The following is a 26,230-nucleotide window of genomic DNA, read 5'->3' as shown; positions in this document are numbered from 1 at the left end:
ACTTATTTTATAAAGGAAAGATATAATGATAGGGTTATTCTAAGTTGTGCATTAAATTTAACCATTCCCGCATCATTAAATAAAATACTTTTTTCATTTATCGTTTTTCCATTTGTTTCAGGTGATAATAAATATCCAGTTAAAGTTTAAAAAAAAATATTTTTTTCCTTTTTTTCACATAATTATTCAGATAGAAATGAATTTCAAAGTGAAGTTTTTTATAACTAAGAGTTATATATTCAATTATCATTTCTTTTCTACTTCTAATGGTTTCCAAGTTATAGAAAATTATGAATTTAAAACATAATAATAACTATTCAATGAGAGGAGCCTATGGTTAAATTTAATGAACAATATTAAGACTCACCTTGTATACAAATCACATTTATAGTCTCACTTACAAAAAAAATAAATTAATCATAATAATAAATTAAATAGAACTTATATTTCATTCATATCTTGTAATTCTGATAATTAAAATAAATGGAATTGCAGATAAAAATAATTATTTGAGATTGATCAATAATAGAATTACTAAAATATTCCATATAAATAATTAAGATATTAGAGAATGTCAACTTCCTCTGAACAATTATTTCGATAAAACTTTTCTTTAGGTGAGAAATTTCAACCTCTTTCACAGATTATATCAACGACACTAGGTTCCATCAGTACTGGTTGCAAGCAACGATGAACAGCAGACCCCAGAATTTCATCAAGTAAGAAATGCAAAACACTGAAAAATAGAATAAAATATTGTATTTCAAAAATATGTATTTTTATTGATATCCCATGTTCAACAAATGTTAAGAACAAAAATAATTATTTTTAAATCGACTTACTTTTCATCGGCAACAAATCTCCACAAATACAATTGCAAATAGTGTGTGTCCACTTGAATTTGTTGCAATCCATATTTACTGAAAGTTTTCAACCGCACACATTCCATGAAAGTCTGAAAAATGAAGGTCACTTGAAATTTTTCATCAACTGTGATTATCAACCACAATTACCTTCAAACTTATTTTTATTATACCAGTTAGAATCGAAATTTTGTTGAATTCTACTGTAGAAAATATTTCGATCTTTTCACTGAAGATTCTGTGCATATTAGAAACAAGGGTGGAATCCAAATGGCTTGGAGTATAGTTTGACCAATTTGAACGAGACTGATGTCTACTGATAGAAAGGCTGAAAAAAAATCACCATTGTGTATTTTTTGGCAGTAAAACCTGTTATCAAGGATCCAAATATTTATAATCATTTTTTTGAAGATATCGATTGACTAGTCCAGATATTCCTTCCCAGTCTACCAAAAATGGAGGAAGCTTTGTGATCATTTCTGGACTGAGAAAAATTGAAAGAAAAATGCATTTCAAGCTTTTTCAGATGAGAGGTGAATGTTGAGCATGCGCAAAGGAGAAATTCCTGAATTATATATCTTGTGTTCGACTACTCTGATTTTGATGAAATTTGACATAGATTCTCAAATTTGGTTGTAAATGGTTCCATAATAGATCAGAACCTCGATATTTCGAGTTCTATTATTTTGATGAAATTTAGTATATATATTCGGGTTGGAACATGAATGGATCCCTATGAACCATCAGCAGAGTTTTTGTTAGTTTTGAGCCTCCGTGTACTATTATACACCAAAGGATCAACTGATACATCAATAATAGACGTTTTGGACTACTAGCTCTACTTGACCTATTTGCTACTGTGTTTCAAGTTATTCACTAATGGTTTAGTCTCACACATTATATTTCAAGAAGACATTGCAAGTCGCCTCATTGCTCATCAAACTATTAAATTTCTCAAAGAAGTAGGCCTTAGCGAATCGTTTCACCAGATTTAAATCAGATCAGACATATGGGAGACATGATGGGGAGGAGGGGTGGTATTGTCTGCATCACATAATTCTTCAAAGTTAATCGAAGTTCAAATCGAAGAAATATTCCATTTACTGAGTATATTTAATTTTCAATACCTTTGTTGTTTCCTACTGGAATCACTACTGTGTTCTGTGCTTGTTCCTTGATCTTCATAGAATAAAGCTATAGTAGTTTCAATAGCCGCTATATCTTCAACCACTCTTTTCATAACAGCTCTAACAGTCCTTGGTTCGATGGTATGGAGCCAGTCTCTGGTTTCGACACTTTTTCGTAGCATCTGAAAAAAAAATCACAATATCACATGTGCAAACTTCTGAAATATCTTTCATCCTTGAATTTTCAAATTCAAATACTTACCTGGGATACGTTGAGGCCTTGTATCCTTACATAATGATTGAGTAATTCTTGAGCGGATTCTTGCATGGAAGTCTCTATTTCAGTTTCATTTGTCAGAGCAGGGTTAGGTTTCAGATGCATTGAATTAATATGAAATAATTCATCAGTAAGACTTAGCTAAAAAAAATTTTAATTTCAATTTTAATATTGATAACCTGTCAGGAGTTTTACCAACTGATGGACATGCCCATTTCTAAATTCCATACATAATTTCGAGAGCAATAATAACAATGTGGGTGGAAACTTTGGATCTGTATGAACTGTTGTGCAGAAGGCAGTTGCTGTCAGATGATGCAGAAAACAAATAATCAAACCTTCCCTTACGTTATCCACACAAAAACTGTCCTTGAAATCAGTTTTCTGAGAAAATGCAATGTCAGGATGTATAAAAGCCTACAAAAAATTATTTGTAACTTTTCTTCTTCTGACCAACATAAACTCAAAGTTAAGGATGAATTATAATGTCAAAACTCACACAAAGGTCTTGTAGGACTCCTTTCACTTTCTCCACTATTGTTTGAATGACGGAGTTCAATAGTTCAGTTAAATTCTTGGATACATCCTCGTCATTCACTAGCTTAGGAGTAGTTAAGCATTGTCTGACTTTAGTTAAAGAATCATTAAAATGCATTTTCAACACTTGCAAATGGGCTTTGCACTGTTTTCTACCTGCATTAACAACCACATCAGTGGCAGGCCTACAAACAAAATGTTTAGAGATTACTGTTTAGGTTTACTACTTATTCAAAATAGTTAATTTTTACTCACGATACAAAATCCACGTTAGGATACAGCATATGACCTTCAACTCCCCTATAGAATTTATCAAGGGCTTGTACTAAAATTATTGTATCACTAGCATCTTGCTCTGAATCGACTTTATGTTGAACCAGCTGAAAATACTTATCCATATTATCTTTCACAAATGTTCTCAATTCTTTAGCAGCAAAATTCTCAAATACTTCACTGAAAATGTTGAAATAACATGAAGAAATGTTTTATTGTCTAATATAAGAGCATAACATAAATATTTAATATAACATAACCACCAATGTATGCTTATTTGAAATCTAAATGATAACCAAAATTACCTATTCTCTATATTATCAGATGTTCTAGTGTTGTTGATGAACATATCATAAAATGAAGCAACAACTAAACATAAATCGTTGAAAAAACCATTACACCCTAAATCCATAAACTCGCTTATGTCTTTTTGCTCACTCTGATCTTTGAGCATGACTAGTTGCTCACCCAATCGTTGCTCTGCGCACTTCAAGAAATCTTCACAAAGCTGTTCCGCAGGTTCATCTAGTTGTAAAAGAAGATCAACTGAATCTGTCATTTCTTTAGTGGTAGTATTTTTATAACAGAACTGCTGTCGAAGTTCCTCTCTTAATTCTTTTAAAATCACATCACAATCAGATTTGATTCCTTGTATTGACGGTAAATCACCATATTGTTTTAGAACTCTCTGTGCATGCATATAGTCTTGGACAGCCTAAGAAATGGGTATAATTTAATCTATTGGGCATAATTCAAATCTTATCTATAGAGCAGAATTAAACGTAAAATAGAACCTGGTTATAATTCTTTTCTTCCATTCTGCTCTTGAGCGTTGCAGGTAATTTAAATAAGAATTGAAGTCGTTGTAAAAGAGTGTGGATGCCAGATAATTTACTAATTTTTTGTCTACTCCCTTGAAGTGTTGAATGTATTTTTTCAGCATAGCTTGTGATTGAATCCATGTTTTTTGCCAGAAGATCCATTTCAGTTTCCATATCTTTGAAATCATTTTTCATCTAAAAACATATCTCAACAATAAAAGACTTGCAAAATTAGAGAAAAGCATACTTTTTTTATAGTATCTGTTGCTGAAATAAATTTGTTGTAATTTTCATAAACTAAAGTTTGCATGTCAGAATGCAATGTTTGAGTATCCTTGATTATCTCATTTTCGTGATCCATTATTTGTTTCAAGTTACATTCCTGAAATTTTAATGTTTAGTATCATCAGCAATATGGGAAACCTTAAAGAAAACCTTGAATAATTTATCCAAATACATATTAGCATTAAAATTTGGACCATTGAGATCTAAGGGACTGGAATTCTTATTATCTTCCATTATTGTGCTGTCTCTCCTCTAGGATTCAAAAACAAAACAAATTACTGTCATAAGCTCATAAGGCTCCTTGAATCAGCTGATGATCTCCAAAGTCCAAAACTCTCTATGCTAATAACCACAGAATAATAAATATATACAGACCATAAAATAAAAATACTCAAAGATAAAAACACCTTTTATTTATAATTCGGACTTTCATCTTCAAATTATAAATTATTCTGTCTTTTGTTTCAAAAATATTTTTTTCCTTCCATCCGATGAGTGTAGTGGATGAGAAGAAAACAACATTTCGATTCCATGGTGTTGACATATTGTCAAGTAGAAAGAAGAAAAAAGTTATATTTTATGCCTTTGTTATATTTCAGTTTTGGTAGTCATAAAAATAATTATAAGTCAAATATTGCTTGTGTTTGAAGATTCTAAACTGTATTTATTATTAAGATAGTGACTTTGTTTTTGAGGGAAATATAAATAATAAGATATCTTCATCATGTATGATTTGGAAGAAGGTAATTATGATTATTCAATTTAGAATGAGAATACGAGTGAAGTATTGTATTTTTTTTAGATCAATATGAAGAAGATGAAACTGAGGAAATCAGTTCAGAGTTGTGGCAAGAAGCTTGTTGGATTGTCATCAATTCATATTTTGATGAAAAGGGTTTGGTTCGCCAACAGTTGGACAGTTTTGATGAATTCATACAAATGTCTGTTCAACGAGTCGTAGGAGATTCCCCACTGATCGAATTACAGGCTGAACCACGTCATATTGCTGGAGAAATCGAAAACCCTACACGTTATACATTAAAATTTGAACAAATTTACCTTTCAAAACCCACACATTGGGAGAAAGATGGTGCACCATCTCCCATGATGCCTAATGAAGCACGTTTAAGAAACTTGACTTATTCTGCACCATTGTATGTAGATATAACTAAAACTGTGATCAGAGATGGGGAAGATCCTGTTGTTACACAACATCAAAAAACATTTATAGGTAATTATTTCTTGTTTTCAAACTATGGTGGGTTTATGCACCATTCCTAAGGATTGGAACAAGAACTAAGAATTGAACGCTAAGAAATCAATGAGGGCATTTATGCATTTTACCTAAGGACTAGGAACTAACACTATGACTAGAAAGTTGGCCAACTTTTAACTAAGGACTAAGCTCTTAGTCAAAATAATGAAGTGTGCATGTGCCGCATAGAATTTCAATATTAACGAGTGACAGTTTCTACCGTTAATGGTCTGTAATTCGTGATTATTTGATTATTCGGTGTATCTGAAAAAAATTAATTTTTATTTTTTCACAATCAATATCAATGTCAAACATCGAAGTATAGAACAAAAAGAAAGTAGCTTGAGCATGTGCGCTTTCCTTCACTAAGAACTAATAAGAGAGTGCATAAACGCCACTGGATTCTTAGGTAGAGTTGTTAGTTATTGGTTCTTAGTTCTTAGGAATGGTGCATAAACCAATCATTAGAACTATTGAAACTAATTTTATTCGTTCTTTATATATCAAATTTATATAAAACTATTAGCTTTCCCTAAAAATATCTATTCCATCAGGAAAAATCCCAATTATGCTGAGGTCCACATTTTGCTTGTTGAATGGGCTAACAGATCGTGATTTGACAGAGTTGAATGAATGTCCATTAGATCCAGGTGGCTATTTTATAATCAATGGATCTGAAAAAGTACTCATAGCACAGGAAAAGATGGCTACAAATACTGTTTATGTGTTTGCCATGAAGGATGGAAAATATGCTTACAAATGTGAAATTAGGTCATGCTTAGAACACAGTTCAAGACCAACTTCCACATTATGGGTAAATATGATGGCAAGAGGTGGTCAAGCAACGAAAAAAGCAGCCATTGGCCAACGTATAATTGCAGTTTTACCCTATATTAAACAAGAAATCCCAATTATCGTTGTCTTCCGAGCGCTTGGTAAGTACTCTTCCTATAATCACCATTTATGAACATTTTTGAGCTATTTTTATAAACTGGATTTCAGTTTTCATTGAACACTTAATATTGAGTTTATAAATATATCTCTGACATGTTCTACAAGTACTAAATATAAACTTTATGATAAAAAAGTGATGCAGCCACTTTCTATTTTCATTTATTTATTTATTAAACCTTGAAGGAAGTTTAGCTGTAGATAGAAAATTATTATGTGAAACAATCAAATGGGAATTAAAACATCACAGGTCTTAAAAAACTTGGAATATCATCCTAAAATAACAAGATCATATTTTATGTACACTTCCATCATTTTAATATACTTATTATAAGGCTGCCATATATTCAGTAAAACAATTTTGGTCAATATTAAGTATTAATTACTATGAATAAATATTCTTTCATTATTTTGAGATCCATGAATGGATCGTGCATTGAAATTATTTCGAATTAAGGAATGGTATAATAAGATTAAAAATTTAATGAAAATGAATTACTAATAATTACAAGAAACTTGTCAATATGTAGACTGCAACAACAGTAAATTGGGCAGTATACACTTGGTAATATCTGCTTCAGTTTGTATGTAAATAATTACATATTTCTAAAAATCTGCTCGAGACGACTCTATAAATGGTATTTGGGATTTTAAGCTTTTTCCATAGATGATATAGCTTACGTTTTATTGTGTTTTGTTGAATAAAGAAGTGAGCTTTACTTCTAACAAGCCATTCATGGTCGAAAATATTCTATATCCAATGGCAATGAATCTTAATTATTCCTAGACAGTTTTTACTTCAATTTATCATCTACATTATCCAAAAAAAAATTGCTTGGTGTGTGAAAAATTATTTTTACAGGTCGGACGAAATTTTTGAGAATCTTAATTTTGAAATAGAATGATAATCTAACATAGTTTGTTATTTCTATTCATGATGTTTAAATTGTTTAGCTTATCCAAAATTTTTACATTACTTGCTTGATTCATACTTAGTTTTAGTGCATCAGAATCTTCAACTAAACTTTCAAATTCTACTTCAAACCAATTATTATGGGTACATGTGTTGTACATCATAGCTAACTACCCCAAATTAAAGGTTCTTAGTTGACATCTTTTTGCAATAAACAATTATAAAATTATAACAAAATAAAAGTATAAGATTTATGTTTGTCTATATGAACATTAATATTATTTGGATTGTTTTTATGTTGGTGCTGGGTGTTATCAGGACTTAAAACCAATGGATCAGTTCTACTGAACATTCTGATTATTCAAGAAATATTTATTGTCAGTATATAATTTTGGCCGTTTTTTTTTCAAGGTTTTGTGGCTGATCGTGACATTCTTGAACACATAATTTATGATTTTGAGGACCCAGAGATGATGGAAATGGTCAAACCGTCTCTCGATGAAGCGTTCGTCATACAAGAACAAAATGTTGCATTGAATTTCATTGGTTCCAGAGGTGCTAGACCAGGTGTCACTAAAGAGAAGCGTATCAAATATGCAAGGGAAATTTTACAGAAAGAAATGTTACCCCATGTGGGTGTTTCTGATTTTTGTGAAACTAAGAAGGCATACTTCTTAGGGTGAGTAATATTTTTGATCGATAACAGTAAAGTTATTCTCATAATGTATCATCTGTATTCTTTTCTCTAATTCTGTGGTTATTCCGTTCATTCTTCCACATCTTGTAGAACAAAATCGTGTGAGAATATATCAGAAACGCACAGTTTTCATGGTTATATTTTATTATTCTATGTTGGTACTCCGAACTTACCGCCACGGCTTTATCTGTCAATTCATCAATTTGCCTTAAAGAAATCAGTTCTGCCAACCAACATTTTTTAATGCAAAAATCACTAAAATATATTTATGGAAATATTTCATTAATTTCAATGAAAATGCAATGAATTAGAGAAAATAATGTATAATACTCGTACAGAAGGCTCATTCTACCACTCGTTCATTCCAAAACTCGCCACTTCGTGGCTCGTTTTTGAATTTTGAACTTGTGGAAGAATATGAATGCCTTCTGCACTTGTATTATAAATAACTATTATGAAATAATCATTTGTTCTTGATAGGTACATGGTACATCGACTACTTTTGGCAGCTCTTGGCAGAAGAGAATTAGATGACCGTGATCACTATGGAAATAAGAGATTGGATTTGGCCGGTCCTTTATTGTCGTTTTTGTTTAGAGGCTTATTCAGGAACTTGATCAAGGAAGTACGAATGTATTCCCAGAAGTTCATCGATAAAGGAAAAGACTTCAATATCGACTTGGCCATCAAACCAAAACTTATAACCGACGGTTTACGTTATTCTTTAGCTACCGGTAATTGGGGTGATCAGAAAAAAGCTCACGAAGCGCGTGCCGGAGTGTCTCAGGTGTTGAACAGACTGACTTTCGCCTCAACATTGTCCCATTTGCGTAGGGTCAACTCTCCGATAGGAAGAGATGGTAAATTGGCCAAGCCCCGTCAATTACACAACACTCTTTGGGGTATGATTTGTCCTGCTGAGACGCCCGAAGGTGCTGCTGTAGGACTAGTAAAGAATTTAGCTCTGATGGCTTATATCTCTGTCGGTTCCCAACCGTCTCCCATCCTTGAGTTCTTGGAGGAGTGGTCTATGGAAAATCTCGAGGAAATCGCGCCATCTGCCATTGCCAATGCTACTAAAATCTTTGTGAACGGATGCTGGGTAAGACTTACCGTCAAAGTGCTTTTTATTCGATTTCCACTCATCCGTATGCTTTCGTTATTTTCAGGTTGGTATACATAGAGACCCCGAACAGTTGATGTCCACTTTGAGAAAACTTAGACGTCAGATGGACATCATCGTATCTGAAGTTTCGATGATTCGTGATATTAGGGACAGAGAGATAAGAATTTATACGGATGCGGGAAGAATATGTAGACCTCTATTGATCGTAGAAAATGGTACATTGTTATTGAAAAAGAAACATATCGATATGTTGAAACAGAGGGATTATAACAATTATGGTTGGCAAGATCTTGTATCTTATGGTGAGTTTATTTGTCAGAGACTTCAATTATTATTTCTTTTTTAAGTTTGATAACAGGTCAATTGAATAGTTCTCGGTCTACCATAGTGAACTACATTTTTTTTTGCCAAAATTCGATTTTATTATTCAACATAGTTGCCTTCGAGGGCGATACATCGATTATAGCGATCTTCCAACTTTTTGATACCATATTTGTAGTATGATTTGTCTTTTGCTTTAAAATAGGCTTCAGTTTCGGCGATAACTTCTTTATTGTCGCTAAATTTCTTTCCAGCGAGCATTTTTTGAGGTCTGAGAACAGGAAAAAGTCGCTGGGGGCCAGATCTGGCGAATACGGTGGATGCAGAAGCAATTCGAAGCCGAATTCATGCAAGTTTGCCATTGTTTTCATTGATTTGTGACACGGCGCATTGTCTTGATCAAACAGCCATTTTTTTTTCTTCAAATGGGGCAATTTTTGAACGATTTTATCCTTTAAACGATCCATTAACTCTATATAGTAATCGCTATTGATGGTCTGGCCCTTATGAAGGTGTTCAATGAATATTATACCTTGCGCATCCCAGAATACTGACGCCATAACCTTGCCAGCTGACCGTTGCGTTTTTCCTCGCTTTGGATTCGGTTCATTGTGTGCAGTCCACTCAGCTGACTGTCGATTTGACAGTCGATCTGGAGTGAAATGATGGAGCCATGTTTCATTGTCACATATCGACGCAAAAATTCAGGTTTATTCCACTTAAACATCGTCAAACACTGTTTAGAATCATTAACACGTTGTTGCTTTTGATCAATTGTGAGCTCGCGCGGCACCCATTTCGCACTCAGCTTTCTCATATACAAATATTCGTGAATGATACATGTTCAGATGATATTTTCTCTAATTCTGTGGTTATTCCGTTCATTCTTCCACATCTTGTAGAACAAAATCGTGCGAGAATATATCAGAAACGCACAGTTTTCATGGTTATATTTCATTATTCTATGTTGGCACTCCGAACTTTCCGCCACGGCTTTATCTGTCAATTCATCAATTTGCCTTAATGAAATTAGTTCTGCCAACCAAAATTTTTCAATGCAAAAATCACTAAAATATATTTATGGAAATATTTCATTAATTTCAATGAAAATGCAATAAATTAGAGAAAATAATGTATAATACTCGTACAGAAGGCTCATTCTACCACTCGTTCATTCCAAAACTCGCCACTTCGTGGCTCGTTTTTGAATTTTGAACTCGTGGAAGAATATCAATGCCTTCTGCACTTGTATTATAAATAACTATTCACTATGTCTGCTATCTCGATCAACTTCACTTTACGGTCATTCAGAATTATTCTGTGAACTTTTATTTTTTCGTCGGTGACAGCTTCTTTTGGGTGTACACTGCGTTCGCCGTCATTGGTGTTCATTTCACCACATTTAAACTTAGCATACCAATCAATGATGGTTGATTTTTCTGGTGCAGACCCCGGAAACTTTTTATTAAGCCAAGATTTTGCTTCAATTGTATTTTTTCCCTTCAAAAAGCAATATTTTATCAGCACACGAAATTCTTTTTTTTCCATCTTTTTTCAAATAACAAAAGTAGCTACACTCACAACGCAATATCTCGCGAACTAATGGTCGGACTGCTGTCAAATTTTGACACGTATTGTTTAAAGGTTGGTAATAACTAAAAATCTTATGGATTTAATACTAGCACCGCCATCAGTGAATCAGACTGGGGACTTTTCAATTGGCCTAATAGTTCTTATTAATTGTATTTTAAACCTTTTCTTTTAGGTGCTGTTGAGTATATCGATACTTTGGAAGAAGAAACAGTTATGATTGCTATGTCGCCGGATGACTTGAGACAAGAAAAAGAATATGCATATTGTACAACTTATACACATTGTGAAATTCATCCAGCTATGATTTTGGGAGTTTGTGCTTCCATCATCCCATTCCCTGATCACAACCAAAGTCCGAGAAATACATATCAGGTAATATTAACTCAATAACATTTTCCTTTGTGATTATTCAGGAAAAAACCAAAAATTCTTATTCACCTTTCAACTTATTTTCAGAGTGCTATGGGTAAACAAGCTATGGGCGTATATATTACTAATTTCCACGTGCGGATGGACACTTTGGCCCATGTCCTTTACTATCCTCACAAACCTTTGGTAACGACCAGATCGATGGAGTACTTACGGTTCAGAGATTTACCTGCAGGAATTAACAGTATTGTAGCTATCGCTTGTTATACAGGATACAACCAGGAAGATTCTGTCATCTTGAATGCGTCAGCTGTTGAACGAGGTTTCTTCAGGTGAATATCCCTGTTTCCATAAAACTATAAGTAATTTAATATTGGATCAAAGTACTAACTCATATGCAAATTTTAGGTCTGTGTTTTATCGGTCGTACAAAGATTCCGAATCGAAAAGCATGAGAGATCAGGAAGAACAATTTGAAAAACCGACTAGACAAACATGTCAAGGTATGAGAAACGCCCTATATGATAAATTAGATGATGATGGAATCATTGCTCCTGGACTTCGTGTTTCTGGTGATGATGTCATCATTGGTAAGACTATGATACTACCAGAAAGAGATGATGAGGTAAGTGCAGCATTTTTTTTTATGGTTGTTGTTTTTTTCATACGAATTAAATCAACAGAAACTATTCGTAAGTAATTGCACAAGTGCATCAAAATTACCGATAATTTTGCATGACAGCGTGTTGTCATAAAAACTGCATGAGCTCATTTTCATTATTCTCCAAAAATGAAAATGACCGAATGCAGTTTTTCAAAGAAAACACGCTGGAATGCGAAATTATCCGGTCATTTTGATGCACGAGTGTAATTCGGGGGAATATTTCCCGAATAAACTGTTACATCACTTGTCAAACTGATGTAGAATGGAATTGCCATAGATTCGAACTGTGTAAGATGCATAGAAACTATGCATCTATGAACAGAACAATTATCGCACTGCAGTTTCGCTTCCTACAATGCAATTATCGCTGTAATTTTCGATAATTGTTCGCCATATACATAGAATTTTTGACAGGAGGGAAATATTCAAATTAATTTCAATACTTGGAAGCTGAAGCAGTCACACTTTTGTCCATGGAATTTTTTAATTAGCGGTTGACGTACGTTTTGACAAAATTATTATCGTCGGAAATTACAGTTTACTAACTAAATTACAAAAAGAAGCAAAATGATACCCCTTACTAGGGGTCGTTATTGACAAAATTATCACTATTTATAAATTTCAGTACTTTCTATTGTATACAGAAATAGTTTTTCCAGAAAATTAAAAGTGGTAATGACTCTTCCGATATAATGTGCCCGGTTGTTAAAACGTGATTAGAGTACACTTTTTTTAAAATACAGTTGGGGGAAAGTTTTAGTTGCTCTTCTAAAAGGTAATTTTTATCATGACTCTTGAAAATATGTTGACTAGTGATGACTTAAGTCCTAGTACTATGTCTGCATAAGATTCTCTTATTAGAGATATGTCATTCAGTACACATTTGTTTTCATGTTAATAAACGTAGTTATGTCAGTTTAAATTATTGGGCGCATTCTGCAGACTCAACAGTTCTGGAACAGTTGTCAATTTTCTGTGAATTTTCTGCTGAATGCATTCTATCAGTTTCTGCTACAGAGCTTATGCTGTAGCGATCGCCATCTTTGGATTTATTTTATACTACTTTTTGGTAACATGTTGAGTAACTGACATTAGTGACAGTTTTGACAGTGATTTTGGGACGAAATTCAAATTTCAAATATAGCAATAATGGAAACTGAAACATACAAGTTTATTAACATTCTGAAATGTTACTCTGAATATATTTTCCATATATTGAAGAAGAAAATAGTAATAATACCGTAGGCAAACTTGGAAATAAAATCGATATTATAACAGGAAATTGTCTCTCATCATAACGTAACCTTCAAGAAGGACCCACAGAACCTATTGCTGTCAAAAAAAGGAGCAACCCGTCCAGCAGAGAATACTTACGTTACCAAACTGATATCTATTAGTAGCGGAGCTACTTACGCTACCGATCTTTCGGCTGAACGATTGAATTTCGTCAAAAATCACTGTAAAAACTGTCACTAATGTCAGTTACTCAACATGTTACCAAAAGGTAGTATAAAATAAATTCGCTACCAAAGATGGCGACCGCTCCGTAGCGGAAACTGACAGAAAATTCATAGAATATTGACAACTGTTCCACAACTGTTGAGTCTGTTGAATGCGCCCAATGATGTCTTAATGAGCAAATACAACAAACAAATAAATACACTGAACTACGCTGTTTTGTGGCACCAAGGAGCAATTGAGCATGTTGAAATATATGGATCAGTATAAGTCGTTTTTCTGTGAATATTGAAACTTCCTACTTCAGCTTTCAAGTGTATCGTCGAGTCCACAGAGTTCGGCTTCATTATCATATTGTGTGGAAGGAAAATCAGCAAATCCAAATGATATTTTTTTATCATTATTGATTAACCTCTTTGTTTCAGTTGGATGGAACTACTAAGAAATACACCAAGCGAGATGCTTCTACATTCTTGCGAAACAGCGAAACCGGAGTAATCGATCAGGTCATGCTTACTTTGAACGCCGATGGCCATAAATTTTGTAAGATCAGGGTACGTTCAGTGCGTATTCCACAGATTGGAGACAAATTTGCGTCTCGGCATGGTCAAAAAGGTACTTGCGGTATCCAATACAGACAAGAGGTAAGATTTCGAAAATTTTCTTAAACAGTTGCATATTATCCATTCAAATATGAAAACATATCAAAAATGAAATTTTGTGTTTAGGATATGCCATTCACATGCGAGGGACTCACTCCTGACATCATCATCAACCCTCACGCTATCCCCTCTCGTATGACAATTGGTCACTTGATCGAGTGTATCCAAGGAAAAGTATCGGCTCTCAAAGGAGAAATAGGTGACGCAACCCCCTTTAACGACGCTGTTAACGTAGCAAAGATTTCCACTCTACTCCAGGAGTACGGTTATCAGCTGAGAGGAAATGAGGTTATGTACAATGGTCACACAGGTCGTAAAATCAATGCGCAGATTTTCTTTGGCCCCACCTATTACCAACGTCTTAAGCATATGGTAGATGACAAAATTCATTCTAGGGCAAGAGGTCCACTGCAAATCTTGGTGAGGCAGCCTACAGAGGGTAGAGGTCGTGATGGTGGGTTGCGTTTCGGTGAGATGGAACGAGATTGTCAAATTTCTCATGGCGCTGCACAATTTTTGAGGGAAAGATTGTTTGAAGTGTCCGATCCCTATAGAATACATGTCTGTAATTTCTGTGGTCTTATAGCTATAGCAAATTTGAGGAATCACACTTTCGAATGTAAAGGCTGCAAAAATAAGACCCAAATTTCTCAGGTTAGGTTGCCTTATGCGGCAAAGTTACTGTTCCAAGAGTTAATGGCTATGAATATCGCACCAAGACTCATGGTAACGTAGGTCGCACTGTACATATTGTGAATTTTTAATTGTCTTTTTACTTCATATTTTCAATGGTAAGAAGTTGTTTTTAGAATATAATAAAAGTAAATTTTTTTATTTGTGTATTTTTTTCCCATTCAAATAATCCCTTTGTAACTTTTATAAAGTTGGTAAGTATTGAGAAAAATGTCGACCCCCATTACAATACAGTATAAATTTTGACTCGAATTAGTTCTTTTGTTACTAGAAATGATACAATTCAAAATAGTTATAGTGGTAACAAAGTGAACTATTTTTGTCATTTCTTATATCATTTCAAGTTTGGAAATTATTAAATTGTTTTATCAAAATTAGTGCTCATTTGTGAATACTGACGGAAATTCAAGAAGTACTTATGGACAACATCATTATTCAGTTAATAGTTTCACTATTTGTCGAATTGTAGTGAAACTGAGTTTTCTTTATACGATACAAGAGTACCAGTACCAAGTCCTGAGCCATAGTAATGTCCTTGAATTTCTCTCAGTATTCACAAATGAGAATTAATTTTGATAAAACCATTTAACAATTTCTAATAAGCGTTGTTAAAATTTGTATCTTCCAATGATTGAATGACATAACCTACTGAACACAAATGACATAAGGAATGTCAAAAAATAACAACAGTGCTCCCACCATAACCATTTTAAATTGTTTTATACCTAATGGAATTTATTATTTTTCCAAGGAATAAAATTTGATTTGATACAGTGTTACCAAATGAGTGTGAAAGATTTTAGGGGTAAATACTTGGTGAATATTAATGTGGCTGTTTCATATTGATGAAAAGAATTTGAAAAATCACACTTTTGATCTTTTGAATGTAAAGGGCGCAAAAATAAGGCTCAAATTTCGCAGATTAGGCTGCCTTATGCGGCAAAGCTACTGTTCCAAGAGCAAATGACTATGAATATCGCACCAAGATTTATAACGTAAATCGCTATGTATATTTCTTGATTTTGGTGCTGTGTTCTTTTTGTTTTGTTTTGATAAATTTCATTTGATTGCTGGATGAAGTATTTTACTCAATAAATATGAATATTGTTTGATAGTATACATTCTTTTCCAATTGATTATCTTTAGATGTTGGCTACAAGCAGGGTAAAGAGATCTAACACAAGCAGTTAATTTTTTATGTGTGATTAGTGAGTTAAATTGTGTGTGTATGATATTTGGTTACCTCTTAGTTTTTCTAATAAGTATATAAAAAAAATTAAATTTAATATTAATTGTTTAATTACAAAATATACAACAGGAACTTCAATATTTTACAGTTGTTTTAAATTATATATACAATAAATACATTGAAATAAAACTGAATACTATACATATCCAAGAAGATGTAGTTGATTCAGAAGCTTTACTGCTACCGAAAAAGAATGGACGATTGGATTCTGTGAAAAAAGAAATCATTGTAAATGGTTGTGAATATATCAGTAATTGTTCATTGAATAAATGGGTAAAGGGAGTAATTAAAGAATAACAAAAAAACTGATGAAACCAACGTTTCACAATTATAGGATAACTCATCAAATTGTAAATAATTCTCCCAATTTTCCGTAAGGAGATAATACGTATCAAAATATATTCCTCTTTGGAATTTCTGGAATTCGTCTAATACATTTTGAATAAATCTAACTTACTCTTCTTATCATTTGGATCACGAACTCCACACTGTTTGTAAGATATCTTCGTTTTTCTCTTCTCCTTGATATAACCGGGAATATACAGAGAAGGAGATTCTAATTTTCCGATAGAAAGCAAACGGTTGAAATCTTGTTCCAACTTGCTTGCAATAGGCCCTTTGAAGTGCAGCAGAAGTTGAACACAGGCATTGTTGTGAAGAATTTTGGTTCTCCTAGAATCTACAGTGATGAACCATTCTGGTATTCCCATAACTTCCCTTATGTCATCGATGAACTGAGCACTAAAGAAAAGGTGGTAATGTTGAGGTGTTCGCTTCAGAGAAGAAATATGGAAAAGGGTGTTCAGAGTATTTTATTAATATTTATCTAAATCAGGATAGGTTAGTGATGGATGTTCGCTTCTTGTGTTCCAATACTTACAGCACAAATCTGGGTGGTTTTTCAATATTGGCGTATTTAACGATATCATAGTCCGGTTCTATATTGGCACAAGCGAACCTTTGTGATCCCCGATCTGGACTAAGAATGACTATAGACCTCCCTATAGCGGTGACATCACCTTCCAAAGGAAGATTGGAATCTGTGAAAACTTTACGATGCAGTCCTATGTCGATTGTACCAAGACGGGCTGACAAATCACCAACATGGCATCTGAGAGGGTTTTCAGGGCCACACTCCTGATCGTATAATTCTGTCTGAAATCAATAAATTGAAAATTTGGATTGTGTTGATATAATCTTAACATGATGTTTTTTTGACATTCATATCTTTTTCATTTTTTCTTGGTGTTATTTCCTTCACTCCAATTTAATATGTATTTGTTTTGGGGCGGAGTATCACGAGGTGCAGACCAAAAATGTAAACTGCAAAAGTTTCGTTTAAAAGAATTCCATAACTCTGAAGCTATACACAAATTATTTAATTCATCCTAAAAATTACATAATTGAACTCTACACACCAATGACACTTATGGAAAGATAGTTCCTGATTAGACAGTATGGCTATGGTATTTCACGGAGTTGTTTATATACATTGAAAGCTTATTGCATTATTTTTTGACTAACTAAGTTGAAAAAAATCATCTCAAAAGGAATATAAAAGAAAATTAGAGAAAGGAACGACTGAAAGAGAATTACATCCAGCATTTTTCCTCTCTAACTCGGTGGTTTGTCTTTTTGGCCACTGTGAACATTCCTTGGGATGTATAAAATTCAAAGACAAAAGAAGGTAACCCATTTTATACTTACATTCAATGGATCAGCAAGCTGTGTGAAGTATGGATTCCATATGTATCCACCAGCAACACACCTTGTCGCTTGTGTCTTTACTGCAGCATCAACACCAACAGGATTCACATATATTGCCCACTTATGATTTCTAGTCTGGAAAAAAGTTTAAATGACCAAACAAGTCCTTCAATAGTTCTTCGAGTACTTACAACATTTCTATCATTCTTTCCTGGATACCTGAGTTTTACTTCAATAGTTGTATCGCTTTTGCTACCATCGTTGTGTATGAGTTGTCTCTGAAATTATTGTGAAAATATTAATTTAATGCTTTTTACCAGAACTAGTGAATATGTACCATTTTCATATAACCATAGGCGTAGCCTGATGGATGGTGGAAAGACGCTATGGCCCTCAATTCTCTAGCTTCTGAAGGACTATAACCTCGTTCAATGGTTGAACAAGCCCACCTATCTCCTGTTACCTAAAAATGCAATGGATATGTTATAGCCTTCAGATATTCTACGAATATCATTTGAATAGTTCAAATAACATGCAAGTTTCAAGGATTAAGGAACTTACCCTCTTATGGATGACCACTGATCTGCCCAGTATACTTCGTGGTCCAAATATAGGTAACATTGTGTCGTTATAAGATATTTTAAACATGGTTTGATTATCAAGAGAACCAAATTTTCCACTCAGATCACCCATCTCATACTGATCTGGGGTACCTTGATACAGTCTTGGTGATGATGATGGGTCTACGTTCAAAGGATTCCAGTGGTCATATAATGTTGTAGCCTCACAGGGAAATTCTAAATTTTCCTCTACTGGAACCTGGAAAAAGGGAAACCATACTAATTGATACTTGAATTATTAAGAGTGTTGGAAAGCATTATAAACAACTCTGTAAATTGTCAGCTGTTTTTTTGGAAATAAATAGGTATTTTCCCATTGGAAATCTGTATTCAGGTTTAATTCAATTCAATTGAGGTAAGTAAATACTTACAACATGAATATGGTATCCACTAGTATCCTTCAAACCTTCGAGAGACACTTCTACATTGGTAATATCATATTCTGTCTGTTGAATGAACTCTATTTTTCCTTTTACGCTTAGTTCATTTCCGTTTGCAAACCAATCCCTGACAACTGATTTTCTTCTGTAAACTCCACCAATCCTGAAGAACAATTAGTATTACATTTTTTCTATAGGTTAAATTCAAGCGACAATCAGGGCTTCGATTATTGGTGCTATTATTTAAAAGTTCTTAATTCATTTATGAATACTCACTTTGAACAAGCCAATCTTTCTCCTCTGGCTTTAGGTCCGAAATCATCATACAAAACCAGGGACTTCCCTAATATCGTGTGATAACCAGACAGAGGTAAAGCAGGATCAGTCCACATCTTTCTTGATATTTTATCTGCCTCGGATATCCTTCCAGCAATATCCAAAGTCCCATGCCTCGATGACAAGTCACCCAATCGGCATATTCCTTTGCTCCTCAAATTACAGGTTTCTAGTGGATCTGACTTGTTGTCAAAATCTACCTGAAAAGGCAAGTCTAATGTTATTAAAAATAAAACCTGCAAGTATGAAAATCTTACGTTGTATGGATTGTATATCCCTCCTGAACTCTTGCACCTTTGCTGCCAATCGTAGAAGTCTTTTCCAGGGGCTACCTCATGTATGGCCCATCTATGACTGAAGGAATTGTTTACCGAAGCACCATCAGCATGTACCAAGTACTCTATTAAAATTGATGTGTCTGCCCATGGTTCATCTCTAGCCTGCCTAAACAACATTCTGCCTACAGTAGGATACCTGAAGAGCACTTCAGCAGTAAACACTGGCTTCTGATACTTGAAGTTGGCCTCGTAAAGGCTTATACCTCCGCAGATCCAAGGTTCCTGGGATATCTTATTTGGATACTGAGTATTCCTGAATTATTGGAATTCGAATTATTGACTCAAAGTTAGATTTTCGATGGTATTGACTTACTTGTATATCACCAGTGATTTGTGTACTATAGAGTGTGGTCCTCGTAATGGTAGATATACATCCCAGTACTGTCCTGTTAACTCCTGTCCATCCACTAGTCTTGAAGCGTTGTTACGTCGTAACAGTTTTCCTGATAGATCTCCAATAGCGTATTGGTTTTGGGTACCATATCCTGATGGTTAATTAGTACTTTAATTATTAATTGAAAAATGAAATTAAACCAAATTTCGCTGAAATTTTATGTGTTATAGGCATAAATACTATGAATAAAATGAGCCAAGCAGTATCTGGAAAAATTACCGCTCTTTATTTATATGAGTTATCCAAAATTTCGCTGAAATTGTATGCGTACGTATAAGGCATAAAAACAATGAATAAAATGAGCCAATCAGAAGTGGATGGGGTCAGTATTTGGATGGACAACCTCACTGTAAGTCATGGTATTAATTTTCCAAATTTTCGCTGAAATTTTATGCGTACATCAAGGCATAAATGCAATGAATATCTAAAGACAAGCAACAGTCGATGTGGTTAGTATCTGGATGGATGACCGCTTATTATACATATCATGAATTTGCCAAATTTGAGATTAAATTTTGATTTTTCTGATTGAATTTTAAGAGCACATGGAAGAAATTTGAATCGGAAGTGATCATTTATGACTTACCATTTGGGGGCTGCCCAGCTATATCAGTCTTCAGTGGGTTGTAAATGTATTTTGTCGTGAAACAAGCATTCTCGTTCAAACTGTTAACTGTCTTTGAAGGTTTAATTGGAAGCTCGTGAATTTTGTAGCCAGCCACCGATGAACTGTACACTAATCTGGTGTCCAAGTCTCCTCTAGATGTTGTGAAGTTGAAATTGAGGAATGTGGGTTCGAATTTTGTATTCTGAGTGAATTTAACTTCTCCTTTTACCCCTCCAGCTTGAATTATGGACCTTGATGAACAATAATTCTGTTAGAGACTTAAGTCATAAACTCTGATGAATCAAAACGATTGAGAAATTTAGAGTTTGGATAAGGAAAAATTCAACTGAATATTATTTGAACACGAAAAATAATGGAAGTATTCAGAAAACAGAGAAATATCAGAATAATTGTGCGTCGTTTTCTCAGTAAATTTATTTGGGTTGGATGAAGAGAAAGTCCCCGGTCTGATGCACAGATAGCGGTGATAGTATTAAATCCATATGATTTTTAGTTAGTACTAACCTTCAAACGATGCGTGTCAAATTTGACAGCAGTCCGGCCATTAGTTTGTGAGATATTGCATTGTGAGTGTAGCTACTTTTGTTATTTGAAAAAAGATGAAAAAAAAATAAAGAATTTCGTGTTCTGATAAAATATTGCTTTTTGAAGGGAAAAAATACAGTTGAAGCAAAATCTTGGTTTGAGGAAGAGTTTCTAGGGTCTGCACCAGGAAAATCAACCATCATTGATTGGTATGCTAAGTTTAAACGTGGTGAAATGAGCATCGAAGAAGGCGAACGCAGTGGACGCCCAAAAGAGGCTGTCACGACGAAAAAATCAAAAAAGTTCACAAAATAATTTTGAATGACCGTAAAGTGAAGTTGATCGAGAGTCATTGTGAAGATATCATCTGAACATGTACATCATATCATTCACGAATATTTGTACATGAGAAAGCTGTGTGCAAAATGGGTGCCGCGCGAGCTCACAAACGATCAAAAGCAACAATGTGTAAATGATTCTGAGCATTGTTTGAAGCTGTTTAAGTGCAATGAACCTGAAATTTTGCATCTATATGTGACAATGGATGAAACATGGCTCCATCATTTTACTCCAGAGTCCAATAGACAGACAGCTGAGTGGACTGTACACGATGAACCTGATCCAAATCGAATAAAGACACAATGTAAGGTTGTGGATGGCATCAGTATTCTGGGATGCGCAAGGTATAATATTTATTGATTGCCTCCAAAAGGGCTAGACCATCAAGAGCGATTATTATATTGCCGTTTCATCAAACAATGCAACGTGTCACAAATCAATGGAAACAATGGCAAAATTTCATGAATTGGGCTTCGAATTGCTTCTGCATCCACCGTATTCGTCAAAACCAACCCCCCAGCGACTTTTTCCTGTTCTCAGACCTCAAAAGAAACGCCGAAACTGAGGCCTGTTTGGAAGCGAAAGACAAATCGTAGTACAAACATGGTATCGAAAAGTTGGAAGATCGCTATAATCGCTGTATCGCCCTCGAAGGCCACTATGTTGAATAATAAAATCGAACTTTGTCAAAAAAAATGTGTTTTACTATGGTAGACCGGGGACTTTTCAATTGGCCTGTTAATCATCAGAAACCAGAGAAATACTACAATAATTGTGCGTCGTTTTCTTAGTAAATTTATCTGGGTTTGATGAAGAAGAAGCCAAATAAAGAATATTAAAGCATTGATCTCTAAACACCAATGGAAAGGCCTCTCCTGATTTATTTACATGGTAGTCACTGCCTCAGAAAGAGAGGAATAGTAGAGGATGTAGTTAGATTAGAGGAATTAGTATTAGCTCTATTAAATTGAGGTAGTAAGACAGAAAGAGAAATACATTCAGTACTCTTCCTCCTTTTTCTAACTCAGTGACATCACTTTTTGACTACTGTGATCAGAATGATTATTTCGTATATTGGCTACTTACATTGCATACACTGGATTTTCATAACGAATATTGGCACATGCCAAAAACACATCTTCGTGGTTCTTCTCAAATATAACGAGATACAATCTCCTTTGAGGCCCAGAAATATCATTAGGAAGCAAGCTCAACTCATCATCCCTGTATAAAGCCTTAAACTTTCTCTTGTTGTGGTCCAAAGCAATTTTCACCTTTCCCAATCTATCATCTACATCTCCTATAGACTTTCCTTTCCCTCTATTGTCAGGATCGAACACCAATTGTAAAATATCACAATTTTGTTCAGACCTATCGTGTTCGGAATCCAAGATGTCTGTGACGTAAATCTTCCATTTGTGCTGGGTGAAATCCATCGCTCTTTTGTTGTGGTTTTCCTTGTTCCTCACGTGGTACAGATCGGTGGTTATCAACATCTCGCTGTGGTTGTCTTTGGTGGAGAACCATCTGAAGTAAACGTCCCCAGAAATTGGCGAATTGAACCTTGCCACAGCCGTCTTTTCTTTGGTTTTATCCACCATGATGATAGAAGCGCAGATTTTTCTGTTTGTATCGACGTTCCTGAGGAGAAGGGATTTGCCGTAGATGCCATTGTCACCTCGTAGAGTTAAGTTGTTGGTAGCGTACTCGAAAGTTTTATTATCTGGTAGGATGAGGTATCCTAAGACGTCATCGAGATTGACTAGAGGTTTTCCGAGTATCTCATTCTCGCATCTGTTTTCTGTTATGGTGTAGTCTACCGGGAATTCGTTCAGAGACCAGGACCATACTTGACTAGGGTATTGTAAGGTTGTTTCTAACTTTGCTCTTATAGAGATCTCATTATTGCCTTCTTTGGTGAATGTTAGGGTCCCGTGAAGTCCTTCGTCTGATATGTAAGCTCTGAGTTCTATGGCGCCTCCACTTTGAAAACCTTGAAGAAGAGGTCAGTTGTTGAAGATGAGTTTGGAAAATGTTTTGGTGATTCGTGTTAACATTTCGGAATAAGAGTCAAGTCTAGATCGAGATATGTTGTTGTTTGAATTATGGATAAAAACGAGTTCCGTGCATTAATAAAACTCAATTTTTTATGAGAAAAATACTGCAAAGGCTTGACTTATTGAGTGAAATATTATACACGGTGTCGCTTTGAAAAAGTCGTTTCGGATAAAACAATTGGAGACTTTCAAAATCTCGGACCATTTTGAATTTGAATTTTGTTCTTGAGGGGGATGTTTCTTTACATAATATCATTTTATCCCTCTGCGCGACAACCCCAAACCCTTAAATTTGAATAGAGAAGATGGGTAATGCGATATGTTTTCTAAAAGGTCTTTTTTTTATCAACTAATTTATCTGAAGCTAAAATTATTACCAATTACAATTAGACAAGTCAGAAGGGTAAAATTTGAGAAGAAAAACAAGATAAGAGTATCTACTGATTAATTGAAACCAACAAATGTTCAAATTGAAACCCGCAAACTTCCATATAGTGGTATTTTTTTGTTATTATCGAGTAATTCACATAAAAATATGAAATCTCATGAATTATGGTTTTTAATGTTTGTATAAATGTAAGAATATAATTTCGATTGAGATGCACCTGACCTCAGTTTGACAGACGGACATAGGCGTAACGAGGGGGGGTTATTGATGAAAAAAAAATAAAAAAAATGTATAAACAATTGAAAGATTTTGCTTTTTCAAATTGAGTGTAACCCAAAGCAGAGATATTGGGTCTGAATTATTTCCTTGACTTATTCTTTGTAATTTCTTGACATAGTCGATTAGAAGTTTTTAATTTTTTTTAACTGTAAGGTTGAAAGCGCATCTCATAGACCACTGAGTAATTTTGAAAATATTCATTCTGAATCATTTAATTCTTTGATTCAGTTCGATTTCTTCAAGATGGAAAGAGAAAAATTGGTTATCATTGAACTTAAAATTCTTCTTATGACCTTGTATTTCCGATGATTCCATCAAATTATACACATGAATTTAATTTGTATAATATATATCTATTAATGTTCCTGAATAGAAACTTGAAATCAGTCAAATCCAAACCTGAAAGCGATTGTTATCACCATTGTCGTTTCTTCAAATCATTTTTGACCGTGAAATATAATGACAAAAACTACAACTTTCTTCTTTCATAGCCTTGAAAAAAAGCAATATTTAGCGGATTGAGAAAAGTGAAAATAAGCTCTAAAAGAAAAAGACATAGCCGCAATTCAAGGAAATAGATTAAAGGTTCTTTATTAATCAAAGAAAGATCCGATTTCTTTTTTAAAAGAAAAGAGAGATTAGAGATTTCAGCTGTGCAAAACGACTCAATCTACATGTCATATTATTTTAAGTTGTAGTGCAAGTATACTTAGTGCCAATAGTATTCTCATTGCTGCAAAATTTTATAATGGAGGACGAGAAAAGTGAATAGAAACTTGAAATCATTTAAAACCATTTACAAACCTGAAAGCGATTGTTATCAACATTGTCATTTCTTCAAATCATTCTTGATCGCGAAATATAATGACAAAAACTATAATTTTCTTCTTTAATTGCTTTGAAAAGAAGCAATATTAAGCGGATTAAAATGTGAGAATAAGCTTCGAAAGAAGAACACATAGCTGCAATTCAAGGAAATAGATTAAAAACCAATCAAATATTCGATTTCTCTTAAAAAAAGAGAGAAATCAGCTCTGTAAAGGGCTTATTTACATAGCCCTAATCTTCATTTAAGTTGTAGTGCCAATAACATTTTCATTGCTGCAAAATTTCATGAATGACTCGAGAAAAGTGAATAGAAACTGTAGTTATCGTACCGTACACTTATTAGAAAGTGAAATTAGATTAATAGGTCGACGAGTTTTGCGACGAAAGTGACCATATGCCAAGAATCAGAGAGGTCAGTCTTGACCTCCCATATGTGCTAATACTCACGTCAAAGGGTTACTCACCTACAACAAGAACCCAAAGAACGGTACAAAAAATTTTCCACATTTCAACTGATTATCCAAATGAACTGCACAAATGGCATATTCCTCTTTGCCAATAGAAAAATCTCACTTCATCACTATCACCGAACTGGCACATGGGAATGGTAACGAATTTTCGCTGAAAATGACCATTATTTGGAAATAGTTCTTTATTCCCGCCTTGTACGTGTGTGCGGTCAGAACACTACAACAGAGTCGCCTTCAACGGTTCTTGTATTTCTTACCTGTTGCTTTTTAATGAATAGGTTACGAGCATTTACGAGAGAGATGGAGTATAATACCAGATCCGGATTACCTTTGAATGAAATCTGTCATTAAAGAATTCCTTCTTGCCATTGTTTGGTTTTGGCAGCAACAAATAGAGGTTCTTCATGTTTGTACGAGTATACGTCGGATCGATGAAGCGTTTATAAACTGAGGAATCTTGGGGGTTGTTGCGTCAAGTTTTCTCATGAGAAAAAAAACATCGAAGGAATTAGTGGAACACCCTAAAAATTTGAAGGGGTGATTTTTGTTAGTGCTTGCTTTAGTGGACTCAATTTGCACACATGGCTGTAATTTTTGCATTTTGAGCAAAGAGGGGTCTTACTGATGATGAATTCGAGGTCACAATCAATTAAACTATCAAGTAAACGATAACTCTCTAATGGAATGTGCAAGAGACTTGAAATAGTAGGTTCTGGTTCAGAAGCTGCCTTCGTGGATTTATCTGCAGTTTACGATACAGTGTGGAAGGATGGTTTGATTAAAAAACCACATAATCATTTGAATTGA

The 26,230-nt window shown here is 34.2% G+C and overlaps 3 protein-coding genes across 3 annotated transcripts; 1 reads left to right on the top strand and 2 right to left on the bottom strand.

Annotated features, from left to right (window-relative positions):
* Window positions 1-488: 488 nt before the first annotated feature.
* Window positions 489-4,527, bottom strand: LOC123681300 (vacuolar protein sorting-associated protein 51 homolog). The gene is made up of 12 exons (XM_045619627.1): window positions 4,334-4,527; window positions 4,146-4,280; window positions 3,872-4,093; window positions 3,383-3,792; window positions 3,060-3,257; window positions 2,767-2,989; window positions 2,463-2,684; window positions 2,253-2,408; window positions 1,991-2,172; window positions 1,014-1,191; window positions 843-955; window positions 489-736 (listed from the first exon to the last, which is right to left on the bottom strand). Exons 1-12 carry the CDS (start codon window positions 4,415-4,417, stop codon window positions 628-630), a joined length of 2,232 nt encoding a protein of 743 aa, XP_045475583.1. The 5' UTR covers window positions 4,418-4,527; the 3' UTR covers window positions 489-627.
* A 238-nt stretch (window positions 4,528-4,765) lies between these two features.
* LOC123681297 (DNA-directed RNA polymerase II subunit RPB2) lies at window positions 4,766-15,026 on the top strand. The gene is made up of 11 exons (XM_045619618.1): window positions 4,766-4,926; window positions 4,986-5,414; window positions 5,993-6,373; window positions 7,714-7,981; window positions 8,480-9,101; window positions 9,169-9,427; window positions 11,212-11,411; window positions 11,496-11,740; window positions 11,817-12,033; window positions 13,956-14,174; window positions 14,259-15,026. The coding sequence occupies exons 1-11, from the start codon at window positions 4,908-4,910 to the stop codon at window positions 14,925-14,927; spliced, it is 3,528 nt and encodes a 1,175-aa protein (XP_045475574.1). The 5' UTR covers window positions 4,766-4,907; the 3' UTR covers window positions 14,928-15,026.
* A 1,140-nt stretch (window positions 15,027-16,166) lies between these two features.
* On the bottom strand, window positions 16,167-25,688 carry LOC123681296. Its single transcript, XM_045619617.1, has 14 exons — window positions 25,418-25,688; window positions 22,488-23,394; window positions 20,496-20,767; window positions 19,829-20,000; window positions 19,435-19,768; window positions 19,118-19,377; window positions 18,833-19,004; window positions 18,403-18,660; window positions 18,179-18,304; window positions 18,033-18,119; window positions 17,842-17,976; window positions 17,015-17,289; window positions 16,592-16,875; window positions 16,167-16,342 (listed from the first exon to the last, which is right to left on the bottom strand). Exons 1-14 carry the CDS (start codon window positions 25,458-25,460, stop codon window positions 16,233-16,235), a joined length of 3,435 nt encoding a protein of 1,144 aa, XP_045475573.1. The 5' UTR covers window positions 25,461-25,688; the 3' UTR covers window positions 16,167-16,232.
* Between the last annotated feature and the right edge of the window lie 542 nt (window positions 25,689-26,230).

The sequence above is a fragment of the Harmonia axyridis genome, chromosome 5 (genome assembly GCF_914767665.1).
Source record: "Harmonia axyridis chromosome 5, icHarAxyr1.1, whole genome shotgun sequence".
NCBI classification, from domain to species: domain Eukaryota; kingdom Metazoa; phylum Arthropoda; class Insecta; order Coleoptera; family Coccinellidae; genus Harmonia; species Harmonia axyridis.
Note: the sequence above shows the minus strand (reverse complement) of the source record. Positions and strands in the feature narration are given on the sequence as shown.